Here is a 12,470-nt window from a genome sequence, read left to right on the forward strand (position 1 = left end):
TGACTTCCAGAGCCCTCTGTTCCCCACATGTCTCATCACACATTTCACTGTCCAGCTATGCAAAACAAATGCATTATTTGGTCAGGGGTTGCAAACTCAGGTGCCCTTGGGGCCAGGGGCGCTGCATGCACGTGAGGGGAGGACTTTCAGTGAGCACCTGGATATCATGTGCTCACCTACAGGGGATGATGGACAGCTCCAGGCGAATGCTGCCCTGTAGGGCGGCGACCCCCATTTTGCTGGATGATGTGATTTGGCAGATAAGCAAGAAATTGGAATGTTGTAGGTGAAAGCCGCCATGTTCGATGTTGGCGGCAAATTCACTTTGTGAAAAGCAGCTTGCAAGCCAGACAAGTACATGTGGATCACCTGCCATCTTTGGTCTGGGGACAACTAGAGCAGGTGCAAGTGTTGTGTATTTTGGCAGTTAGCGATTTCTGCTCCTTTTTCAGTGTTATCTATCAGAGGATATTTTTTAGAGTTCCTCAACTATAGAATTAAAAGATAAGTTTATTTTGGAGCAAAAATACTTTTAAATCATTGCATAGTTTTTTCGTAATCTGCATTGTTATGATTACTTAAAGACCTCCTTATATGCCTGGATTTAAAATTTTTTGCACTGGAAAAGCTCATCTTGTAATTCCATTTTCCATGAGCTTTTTGAAGTACTGTCACACAGGAGGCAGATTTACATAGTTTATATAATGCTACTTAAGTTTGAAATAACCACAAAGACAGAGTTTAATAGGGTGAGTGGTTTTCTTTGTGAGGTTGTATTGCTCAGCATTCTTTGCAGGAGTCAAAAGGTATTTGCCACCCAGAATGTCCACGGAAGGGATGAACAAAAGGTCTCAGGTATAGACAGTGGACTGTTATTCAGCCTGTGAAGACAGGAGGCTCAGCACATGCTGCAGGATGAGTGAATGCCCCTTGATGTTCTGCCAAGTGATGGAAGAGACAGCAGTGTGTATGGAATACTCAGGTGCATAGAAACAAAGGAGGGGTGGGGCAGGGACGTAGGGAGTCCCTGGAAGCTTTAAGAGCTTCCATTTCTCCTGATGAAGACGTTCTGGAGATGGACTTGGGGCGCCAGGAGGTGTTTTACAGTAACAGGAGTGTCTAACTTAAAGGAATGAAGATGGCAAATATATATATATATATATATATATATATGTATCTTATCACAGTCAAAATAATTTTTTAAAAATCACATTGTTTAATAATTCTTGGGAGAGGGGCCTGCATGGTGGTGCAGCAGGGTAAGATGCCACCTGCAGTGCTGCCCTGCCGTGTCAGAGTGCTTGTTCAAGTCCCAGCTGGTCCGCTTCCAGCTGCTAGGAAAGCAGCAGAAGATGACCCTAGTGCTTGAGCCCCTGTCATCCGCGCGGGAGACCTGGATGGAGTTCCAGACTCCCGGCTTCTGCCTGGCTAAGACCCAGCCACTGCAGCCATTGGGGAGTGACCCAACAGATGGATGAAAGATAACCTCTCTTTCTCTCTCACTGTTTCTCTGTAACTGCCTATTAAATAAACCTTTACATAAAGACTGTCAATTTTATAATGATAATAATTAATGGGAGACCAGAGCTGTAGGAAGCAATGAATACCAGAAAGGGTACTGTGTGGTTATTGCAAAACAGACCACTTAACATAACAACAGTGTCTTAAAGGATTTTAATATATCTGTAGAAGAAAATATACAAAAATTCACAAAAGCTGAAGTGTGTCAAAATAGTTCAATCATTGTACCTGTATTATATTTTTAAGTGATAAAAGCTCTGGTTGAAGATAAACTGCAGTTTGTTAAGGATGGATATTAGCATCACTAAAAGGATAATAATATAAGAACTTAAAACCAAAAAATTATAGAGGAGGGACAATAAAATAATATGATTTCATGTAAATAAAGTTCAGAAATAGGCAAACTATGATGGATCATAAGAGTGATTACAGTTGGGGCTGGGTGAGGTCGCAGGCAAACCATTTGTGTACAAAGCACTAGAGGAAGTGTGCATCTTCATATGAGTGTTGGTTACACTGCTGTTCATTTCTGTGAATTGAACAATACAATTCCAGTATTTCACTGTATCTAGCTTGTACCTCAGTAAAGCAGAAAACAATGACAAAAAGGAAAAGTATTTTTTGACAAATAGCTGAAGGCGGAGAACAGCAAAGTGCTGCCCACAGCCATATTTGGCTCTTGGCATGTTTTGGTGATGCCTCACCTGCTAAGAATGTTTTTCTGTTTTTAAATGGTTGCAGATTATCTAAAGATTATCTTTTGTAACATGGAAAAATTAGGAGTCATTCAGATTTGTGTACATAAATATAATTTGTTGAAACAACAACAAAAAGTTATATTGTTTATAATGTAATTTCTTTATTTCTCAGCAAATACCACTCGGATATTCCAAGGGACCAGAATTGTGAAAACAGGAGTGGTAAGTAAGGAATGATAGTGGCTGTCTCCTGGCTGGTTGTTAATGTGCAGTTCAAACTGTCATCACGAGGTGGCAGTGTCATGTTGTTAAACTGCTGAGCGGGATGAGGTGAAAATTCAGGAATTCTTTATCATTCAGTACATGATGAAAGCAACTCGTGTAACAGTGCTGAGGGGTTATGCTATAGAATTATGTCAAGGCAAAAATCCTCCAGATTTTTTAAGTTATTTAAGATCTTTTGGATTCCATGATGTAAGAGGGTAAAGGGTTTATATCAGTTGCAAACCCTTCATTTGACCTAAGCCAACATTCACAGGTTGTCACTTGCCCAAAGTCGCCTGAGTTTTCAGATTTCTGGAACCTGAATCATTATCTAACTTTCCCCATCGCTAGTACGACTAATAACATCGCTAATCACACTGGTTGTGATTTAAAAAAAAAAAAGCTGAAAATTCACTAAGCACTAACTGGCTTTCAGAAACAGGTTATTTAATGCAGTTCACAAGGTCAGCATTACCATTGTTCCCATTGCACGGATGAGAAAACCCAGAGCCAATGAGTTGAGCAATGTGCCGGCATCCCAACAGCACACGAGGGATCCTCAGTTTAAGACTAGCCTGGCTGAGTTCTCTACACCAAGTGCCCGGTCATCTGTGCCATTTGGTTTTCATTCCCCAGCTTCTGAACCTCACTTTGCTGGCTTGATCGCCTCAAAACAGGAAAGTTTTCAAACTAAAACTTGCTGATGAAGTTAGAAAATCTGAAGTTGTTCTTGTGATTGTTCTCAGCCGTAAGCCTGATAGGTTGGAAGGTTTGACTTTGTACAGCAGCTCCTAAGAACTAAAATGGAACTAATATGGCAGAGCTGTAGCTACCCCATGTGCATAAAACCCCATGGTTGAGCCCCAGTGTGGTAGAGTGGGGAAGACGAGCTGAGGTTTGGGTAGGCAGCCGTGTGTTTTGGATAAGCTTCTTTGTACCTGTTTTCTTACCTGTAAAATGGAGATGATGACTGTGCCTGCCTCCAGGATAGCACAGCCAGCCCTGGCACACAGCTGCCACTTGTTAAATGGAGCTCTTGTTATTGTTGTTGATGTTGTTGCCCATGAGTGTGCTTCAGAAAGTTTATAGAAAATGGAATTAAAAGAAAGTTTATTTGGGTGCAAAAAAAAGTTGAAATCAATACATAATTTTTTTTTTTTCAAAATATACATCTTCTATGAACTTTCTGAAGACTCCCGGTGGAAGGGCATAGGTTTTTCCAAAGATAAACCCAAAGATTCTGAAAGGTACAGGGGCCACGCTGCAGCCAGCCTGGAAGTGTAGCCATGTAAACCAGGTGCTTGCAGTACTGAGGGTAGCTCCTGCCCCTGCCGACCTGGGCGGGCCACTGTGCTGCTTGGCTCTTGCACTCCCCACTGTGAGGTGATGGAGTTGTCCTAGGGCCTCCAGGGTCTTTGCAAACCTAAGAGCCAGATGCTGTCTCCAGGGGTTCCTGTCTCATGGCCATGGCCCCAGAAGACTTGACCATGGGATGCAGCTCATCTATTCCCTACTCTTTCTCTTTACAGCAGCTTTGGTGTGCCCTTGCTTTTTTTTTTTTTTTTTTTTTTCCTGCTTGCCCTCCTGCTGAGTGGTAGCAGTGATGATGTAGGTTTGATAGTCCAGGTGGAAGTGTAAGGTGCAAATGCACAACCATGGATCGCTCAGCGCTGACTTTATCCCCACCGTTAGGGCCACCCCATGGAATGGACAAGTAGCACCTGCAGAGGTTTCAGAAACCAGGGCCTGGTGCCCGCTCCTCACGACTGACCATTTTCTGCTTTCTCCTTCTTCTGCCTCGTCTCCACCCTCCCCTGGTGGCCCCTGAAGCCCACAGCCTCTCCAGCCTCTTCCGCCGACATGGCCCCCATCAGCTCGGGCTCTTCCACCTGGACATCCTCCGGCATCCCCTTCTCCTTTGTTTCCATGGCGACCGGGATGGGCCCCTCCTCCAGCGGCAGCCAGGCCACCGTGGCCTCAGTGGTCACCAGCACGCTCCTGGCTGGCCTGGGCTTCGGCGGTGGCGGTATCTCCTCCTTCCCCAGCACCGTGTGGCCCACGCGCCTCCCGACGGCCGCCGCGGCCAGCAAGCAGGCGGGCAGGCCCGTGCTGGCCACGACGGAGGCCCTGGCGTCCCCGGGGCCCGATGGTGATTCGGCACCGACCAAGGACGGCGAGGGCGCAGAGGAGGGAGAGAAGGATGAGAAGAGCGAGGGGGAGGACGGCGAGCGGGAGCACGAGGAGGACGGAGAGAAGGACTCCGAGAAGAAAGACAAGAGCGGGGTGACCCACGCGGCCGGGGAGCGGAGCCAGGTGGAGACCAGCCCGACGCGCTCGGCTCCCGGCAGGACTGCCGAGCAGGGTGGGCATGAGACTATACCTGGGCACGGGCAGGACCAGGCTGCCGTCGCCACAGAGGAGCCAGACGGCGCGAGGAACATGGATCCTGGCCTGGCCTCGGATGCGGTCACCTCCACCCAAGTGCCCCCCGCAGTCACGGAGGAACAGTCCTGGAGTGACGCCAGGAGGCCCGAGATGCCGTCCAAGAAGCCCATGTCCCGGGGCAACCGCTTTTCGGAGGACAGCAGGTTTATCACTGTCAACCCAGGTGAGTGGCGGGCCCTCCCTAGCTAGGGGCTGCTGTGGACACTGCAGCCAGCCGGGGGAGGGTCGGAAAATGCTTCATATTCTTGCGGTTGGGAGGGTGGGTGCTTCAGGAAGTTGGTGGAAAATGAAATTTAAGATAAGCTTATTGGGTTGCCACCGTGGCGGAGCAGGTAAAGCTGCCGCTTGCAGTGCCGGCATCCCATAGGGGTACGGGTTCTAGTCCCAGCTGCTCCTTTTGCAACCCCGCTCTTTGCTTTGGCCTAGGAAAGTAGTGGAAGATGGCCCAAGTCCTTGGACCACTGCACTGCATGAGAAACCCAGAAGGGGCTCCTGGCTCCTAGCTCCTGGCTTTGGATCAGCACAACTCTGGCCATTGCAGCTCATTGGGAAGTGAACCAGCAGATGGAAGACCTCTCTCTCCCTCCCTCATTCTCTCTCTCTCTCTGTCTTTGCCTCTGTAACTCTGACTTTCAAATAAATAATCTTAAAAAAAAGATAAGTTTATTTTGGTGGAAAGGAATTTTGCACTCACTCATATTCTAAATGTCTTCAAAGAGTTCCTGGAAAATGTGTGTTCTGAAAAAAATACAAGTATGCATTTCAAAATTTTTGCACCAAAATAGACTTTGCTTTTTTTTTTAAAGGAAAAAAAAGATTTGCTTATTTCCTTATTTACTTGAAAGGCAGAAGGAGAAGAGAGAAAGAGAGAGAAAGAGAGAGAGAAAGATCTTTCATCTGCTGGTTCACTCCCCAAATGGCCACAACAGCCAGGGCTGGGCCAAGCTCAATCCAGAAGCCCTGAGCAGCATCCAGGTCACCCACATGCATGGCAGGGGCCCAAGCACTTGGGCCATCCACTGCTGCTGTCCCAGGTGCCTTAGCAGTGAGTTAGATCGGAAGTGGGACAGCCAGAACTCGAACGGGCACTCATATGGGAGGCCGATATTGCAAGCAGCAGCTTAACCCCCTGCACCACAACGCCAGCCCAGGGACTTAGCCTTCAATTCATTTTCCCACCAACGTGTTGAGGTTTCTACATGGATTTGTGAAGATGTGTGCTTGTCTGCCTGTGTCTCCTTATTTTATTTGAACAAGAACCTTCCCTGTTGTCTTCACTGGAATCTTTCCTTGGTGTTTATCTCCTTGTCTCAGGATAACTCCAAAGACTTCAGCCCCATCATAATAGAAAAGAATGTATAAGCTGTCCATCTTAGATACTTAAGATTTCACCCCTCAGCCATCCCACACGTCTGTTTATACAAGGCCAGTTTTTGTGCTGGGCGTTGGGCTGGGTGCTGTACCACCGAGGCTCAGTCTCTGCCCCTTGTTACAGCCTAATAGGGAAGACAGTGCTCAGCCAGAGTGTGTGCTGGGACGTTAGGTAGCAGGACCATCTGAGAGCCAGCAAATTTAGTGGCCGGCTGGCAAGCCAGAAAATGAGCCAAGGTTTTCCATTGTGAAATGGTATACGTGGTAGCAGAGAGAAGAACAGGAAGCTGTCAGAGAGAATGACAGAGGTGCCAGGGACCTGCATTAAAGAAAGGCCACTCGGGAGAAGTGACATTGACACTGCAATCTGAAGAATGAAAGGGGACAGGAAAGGAGAGCTGCTAGGAGCCCATGGTCCCAACTCAAGAAACGCCATGCTCTGTCCAGCCTTCACGCTGGCTGTATGCATGACCCAATTCATAGCCACGTGGCTAGGGTGGCCTGCACGTGTTAGGATGCTCATCTCGCCCTGACAGGTAGCAGTTTTGTTGCTCCGTCGGATGCCTACATCTTAATGAAGCCTTCTGGCAGTTTCCGCAAGGGAGCCGCAAGCATGGGGGTTGCTATTGTTGCGAAGGATTTTCTTAATAAGAAATTCTTCATTTTGCCAGACTACAAGATGTTTAGCAACAATTTTTTTTGCATCAAAGCTGTTGTGGAGTTATAAGAGTGCAAAAAAAAAGCAACTGGTAAATATTTATTTGCTTTTGCACTTGTAAACATTAAAATTCATCTAAAGCTGAGATCTCGTATGTTAAGATACAACTTAGAATAAATTTTCATGTTTTGAATTTCTTTCCTCTTAAAGCTGGTATGAACTAATTTTTTTAAGTGGGGGGTCTCTGGTTGTGGCTCAGTGTAGTTGTGGCTGTAGAGAATGGTGCACAGTGGCCTTCCGTGGAAACACGGGGCCTCTTGTATGCTATTCCTGGATGAATGTGACCTTCTCCCTAGGAATTCCTGTGAAAAAAGAAAATGCACTTTGACATGTAAACATAGTAAAGAAATATTATATTACAAAGTGCCCACTGTGCATGAGGCACTGACTAGGCATTGGGAATAGAGGATAGTCGAAGACAGATTTCCATTCTTTAGGGGTTTACATCCTAGTGGGGGAGCTGGACAATGGTCCAGTAAATAAATGCATGGTTGGAAGAGCGTTAATTGGTGCAGCTGGGGAGGGAGACAGTGCAGTGCTGAGTAGACAGGGGTGGACAACCCAAGGCATGGGAAGGATCTACCATGCAAAGAGCCACGGGAGAGAAGTCAAGGCTGCAGGAGAGGCACGTCCAGAGGCCCTTCCATGGGGACAGATTTGGATCCGTGCAGCAGCTCTGAGAAGGCCAGGGCAGAAGTCTACAGAGGGTGAGGAGGAGAGGAGAGGCGTGTTGGGGAGCGAAGGGGGCTCGTTGGCCGTGCTGAGGATTTCATTGTGCTTGAAAGAGGAAAGGGGGTATGGATCTCAGCAGGACAGTCACTCATCTGATGATGCTCTGTGAAAGGCCCTCCGCGTGCTGATCACACCGGGGAGGGAGGAGTGGCTACAGGATGCCTCGTGAGGACCTGGCCCTCCGCACCGGCGCTGATCCAGGCTTTCTCCAAAGACAAGTGGTAGACTTGGAACTGATTTTGGAGCTTGAGTGGTTCCCCCTCTGGACTAAGGGCTCTGGCAAAAGCAGTATTCTTGCCTGCTGCTCTTCAACATTTCTGAGACCGTACTCCTGGAAAGTGTGACTGCTTGGAGCTTAGGTTGAGAGTGTTTACAGCTTGAGAGACTGGCGAGGGGTGTGGCTGGGCAGCTCCAGGTCAGTAGAAATGATTTACTGCCCTGGCAGTCAGACTCCAGACTCCAGGGAAAAGGGAGAAGCAGCGGAAAGTGAACTTGGGGATTCCCAGCTCTAGTTGGGGGTCACGGGGGTCTCCAGCTTCAACCCCTCAGGTGTCTGAGTGTGTCTCCGTCTCAGCAGAGTGGCTTTTGGGTTCACATCAACCTGGTCAGCTCCGCCCCTTATTGAAGCAGGGTCCGCTAGCGGGTCTTAGCTCTGGGTCATCATCTGTAAAAGGGGATTTGGGATGGCCTTCAGTGCAGAAGGGGACAGAGATAAAGGAGTCACCCTGGTTACCCATGACAAGGACAGAGGAGCCGTCAGCAACCCTAGTGCCACACAGTATTGCAGGTGGCTGCAGGAGACCCCAACAGGCTTCTCCTTCGCAGTCATCCGGGGACATGGAAGAGCTTGCCAGTACCGGTCCCCAGGTGGTTGTCAGTCAAAATGACTTCTGTGGATGGACATTTGGCTTGGCAGTTTCAATGTTTGGGAGTGGGTTTGATTCCCAATTCCATCTCCTGATTCCATCTTCTGCTACTGTGCACCCTGGGAGGCACAGGTGATGGCTCAAGTTCTTGGGTCCCTGTCACCCATGTGGGAGACCTGGTTTGAGTTCCTGACTCCTGGTATTAGCCTAGCCTCTGTGGGGTACACCAGTAAGCCCAACATCAGTTCAGGGCCTCCAAGGTCTCTCTCTACTCCACCCATCCCATCCTCCACCTCCCCTCCTCTGCTTCCTCCAGACTGATTTTGTCATTCAGCAAATCACCATCACTTGAATGTTAGCAAATCACCATCCCTTTAATGTTAGCAGTGATTCATTTGAAAGACTTTAGATGTTCCTGTGCTTAAATCAGTTCCACATTTATTTTTTCTTCACGTGAAGCCAAAACAACTTATTTTAATCAATATTTATTCCCTTTGAGAACAGCGATGTTTAAAGTTACAAATGATGTTACAGTTCTACAAGTATCTCCAAAAGAGTTGTTAAGATTCCGTTGACATTTGAGTAACGTCTCTTCCAGTACTATGAGTGGGAGCTTTAGTAGCCTCTCCCAGGAGAGACAAGAGGAATCCTTTTATAGAAGAAGCTGCAAAGTCAGGCACCAGCAGGAATCAGACTGGGACTATCAGTAGGGAAAAGACCCAGTGTTGTATATTAGGGAGTGGTGAGGATTGCAGCAAATAGAGACTACATGTCCTTTCCACAGAGGGCCACTTCTTGCCAGTGAGAATGCCTAGCAAAGAAATACAGGGTTTTGTACTGATTCCAGCCATTGTTAAAATAAGTTCAGACTTTAAACTATATTTTTTTACACAAGCCAAACTAAATACATCCCTGGGATAGGTAGTTTGCTCTGCTGTTGATGGCTATAGTTGCCACTGCTCTGGAAGGTTCTTGAGGGATTGGAGGCCTGTAAGCAGGCACTTGCTCTCAGCACACTTCTTTGTAGCAGCTGTTCAGCGGCAAGCCCTTGGCTCGCTATGTGTGATGTGAATCCAGCCTAGGGTCCCTCCCTCAGGAGTCACAGCCTGACCCTGCAAGTGCAGAAGCCAGGCGATGCAATAAGCTGTCCTTGGGGCAGTGTGCAGTACACAATGCCCGCATGAAAACATCCATGCAAGCCCAGCGTCCAGACTCCTCATCGGTGCTGGCCTTGTCCATCTTGGCTTCCTCAAATCAAGGAGACTCTCCCCCCTGCAGATGCAGCCTTGTTCCAAACCCCAGTGTATAAACCTACATTCACTAAAGGGTCATTGACTGCCTCTTCTAGGGTAGCCCTGAGCCATGTCCTGCAGGGAAGGTACAGTTTGAGGGCTGGGAATCCACAGACTGCAGGCCAGATCCTGCCCACAGGCTGCTTTTGTGTGGCCCAGGAGCTGAGAATGGCTGGAAGTGTGCAGAGACCCCAGGCTGCTGTTATGCTTCGAGCCAGAATGGAAGGTGCTAAGCTCCAAACACTCCATCCCTTTGGGCAAGCCTGAGCTCCCTCTTTGGAGCCCTTAAGTTCTAAGGAACCCAACCTGGGAACCTGTGGTTACAGAAATAATCGCAGCACCCTCAGTTACCATTTGTTCCATGGTTGGCGTGGCCGCCTGCTGGTGTTGTGTACCCTCTCGTGAGGGCTGTGCTGTCTGTCATTGCTGATGCCACAGCAGTGAGGAGCCAGGGCTCGGGAGCTTAACGAACATACCTGGGGCCACCCAGCACATGGAAAGACAGGGTCCAAGTGCGGTCTGCCTCCATGGTCCAGGGAGCCCAGCAGACACTATGCTGCTTGTTGCCTCGCGTGGGTACCAGTTCCCAGAGTGAGCAAGGCGAGGTGATTTCAGATACATGTGAATTATGTGGTGAACACTCAAAAGCTATCCGCTTTCCATTTGCAAAGCAGGAGTGATTTGTCCCTCCCCTAGGGTATGGGGCAGTCTCCAGCAACATTTTGATTGTCACAGCAAAGTTAGGGGGGGTGCTAGTATCATGGGGGAGGGGTCAGGGACACTATAAAACATTTCAAGTCCTCAGGACAGTCCCCACAATAGGGGCTCTAGGTGTGCTAGGATGGAGAAGCCTTGATTCGTAGTATTAATATCAAGTTTCCTTTTTATGTCAAGTTGTTTCCTTATTTTATTTGAAAGGCAGGGAAAATTTCCATCCACTCCCCAAATGCCCTCAGTTACCAGGGCTGGGCCAGGCCAAAGTAAGTAGCAGGGAATTCAATCTGAGTCTCTGACAAGGGTGGCAAAGACCCAATCGCTGGCTATCACCACTGCCTCCCAGGGTGTACAGTAGCGGGAAGGTGAAATCGGAAGTGGAGCTCAGACTTGAACCCAGAGCTTCCAATGTGAGATGCTGGTGTCACAAGTAGCATCTTAACTGCTGTGCAGAACACCTGCCCTTCATCTTTCTTTTTTGAAGTTTACTTGACGGGGGAAGAGAAGAAAGAGTGGTTAATTTCAGAACAATAATCAGTGGTAGTTCAGGTTCAGGAAGAAAGGGTGGACATCACAAATGCAACAGCCAGCTATCTGTCTGGAGGGGTTGGGGACATTTTAGTGAACTTTATTTGAAACAAAGGACACCCAGCACTTGTTGACTATCAGAAACAACTACCAGCAGCACAACCCGAGGCAGGTTTTGTTGGCCAGGTACCTTTCCAAACATAGTTAGCGTTTTCGGTCACGGTCACGTGGCTTGTCCTTGCTCTGGGGGCAGCTCCCGGCCACGCCAGCGGGTGGCAGAGCCTGGCAGGCCCTGCAGCTGCCAACATAGCTTAGCTGCAGCCTAGAAGGTGTCTGAGTCTCTCATCTTTGCCCTTTGAGTGATGTTTGAACTAGGACAGACTGTGTATCTGTTGCTGTGGAAAACCAGACCAAGAATAGCCACGTTTCCAGCAAGCTGGGAGTCAGGAACTCAGGTGGCAGGGATGTCGGATGTAAGATAGTGTATGTGTGTGACTTCTGTCCCCAGCTGATTTCAGAACCATATGCTGTTGCAGCCGGGCTTGAGGCAGTCTGATAGGTTAGGGCTAGCCATGTTTATGGAGCTTGCAATTAAGTCAGGAATCATCATACCCACTTTTCTACTCTCTAATTCAAATAGAGATGCCGGACTAGCGATTGATCATTGAGGTCTGGTGGAGGAAGCTCTGTGTGAAATGGGAAGAGAATGTTTATTCACAAGACATAAATGGACATGCATTCTTATAAATGGAAACAACTGGTGCTCTGGTCCAGCCCACTCCTCTAAATGGGAACCCAGAAGTAGTTTCATGGGGCAGGCATTGTGCTATCATGGACTAAGCCTCTGCTTTGGGTAGCTGCATCCCTTATCAGATTGTGTGGGGTTGAGTTCTGCCTCTGCTTCCAGTCCAGCTTCCTGTTACTGTGCCAGGGAGGCAGCAGATGATGGCTCAAGCGCTTGAGTTCCTGACACCATCATGGGAGACCTGGATTGAGTTCCTGGCTCCAGGCCTCAGCCCTGGCCCAGCCCCAGCTGTTGCAGCCAGCTGGGGAGTGAACCAGTAGATGAAAGATCTTTCTCCTCTTTCCCCTTTCACTCATCTTTTCAAATAAATTCATACATCATAAATGTTAAATTAGAGAACCAGTATCCTGTCGCAGGAGCAAATGATGAGCAATCATTTCTCTGCAACACTGGTTTAAGTAACATTGGGGATCCAGAAAAATAAAGACAAATTTTTTGACCCTGTTAAACAGCAGTAACTTCACACTCATAAGAATGACTACCATATATATATATATATATATATATATATATGCA

The 12,470-nt window shown here is 48.0% G+C and overlaps 1 protein-coding gene across 3 annotated transcripts in view; it reads left to right on the plus strand.

The window, feature by feature from the left end:
- The window catches only part of PTPRG (protein tyrosine phosphatase receptor type G), a 777,325-nt gene that overhangs the window by 672,045 nt on the left and 92,810 nt on the right, over positions 1-12,470 (plus strand). For all 3 annotated transcript variants that reach the window (XM_062201187.1, XM_062201189.1, XM_062201188.1), the window contains exons 11-12: positions 2,392-2,441; positions 4,314-5,091. In XM_062201187.1, the coding sequence (XP_062057171.1) occupies positions 2,392-2,441; positions 4,314-5,091 (828 nt within the window). The remainder of the gene's footprint in view (positions 1-2,391; positions 2,442-4,313; positions 5,092-12,470) is intronic.

This window comes from Lepus europaeus, chromosome 9 (assembly GCF_033115175.1).
Source record: "Lepus europaeus isolate LE1 chromosome 9, mLepTim1.pri, whole genome shotgun sequence".
NCBI classification, from domain to species: domain Eukaryota; kingdom Metazoa; phylum Chordata; class Mammalia; order Lagomorpha; family Leporidae; genus Lepus; species Lepus europaeus.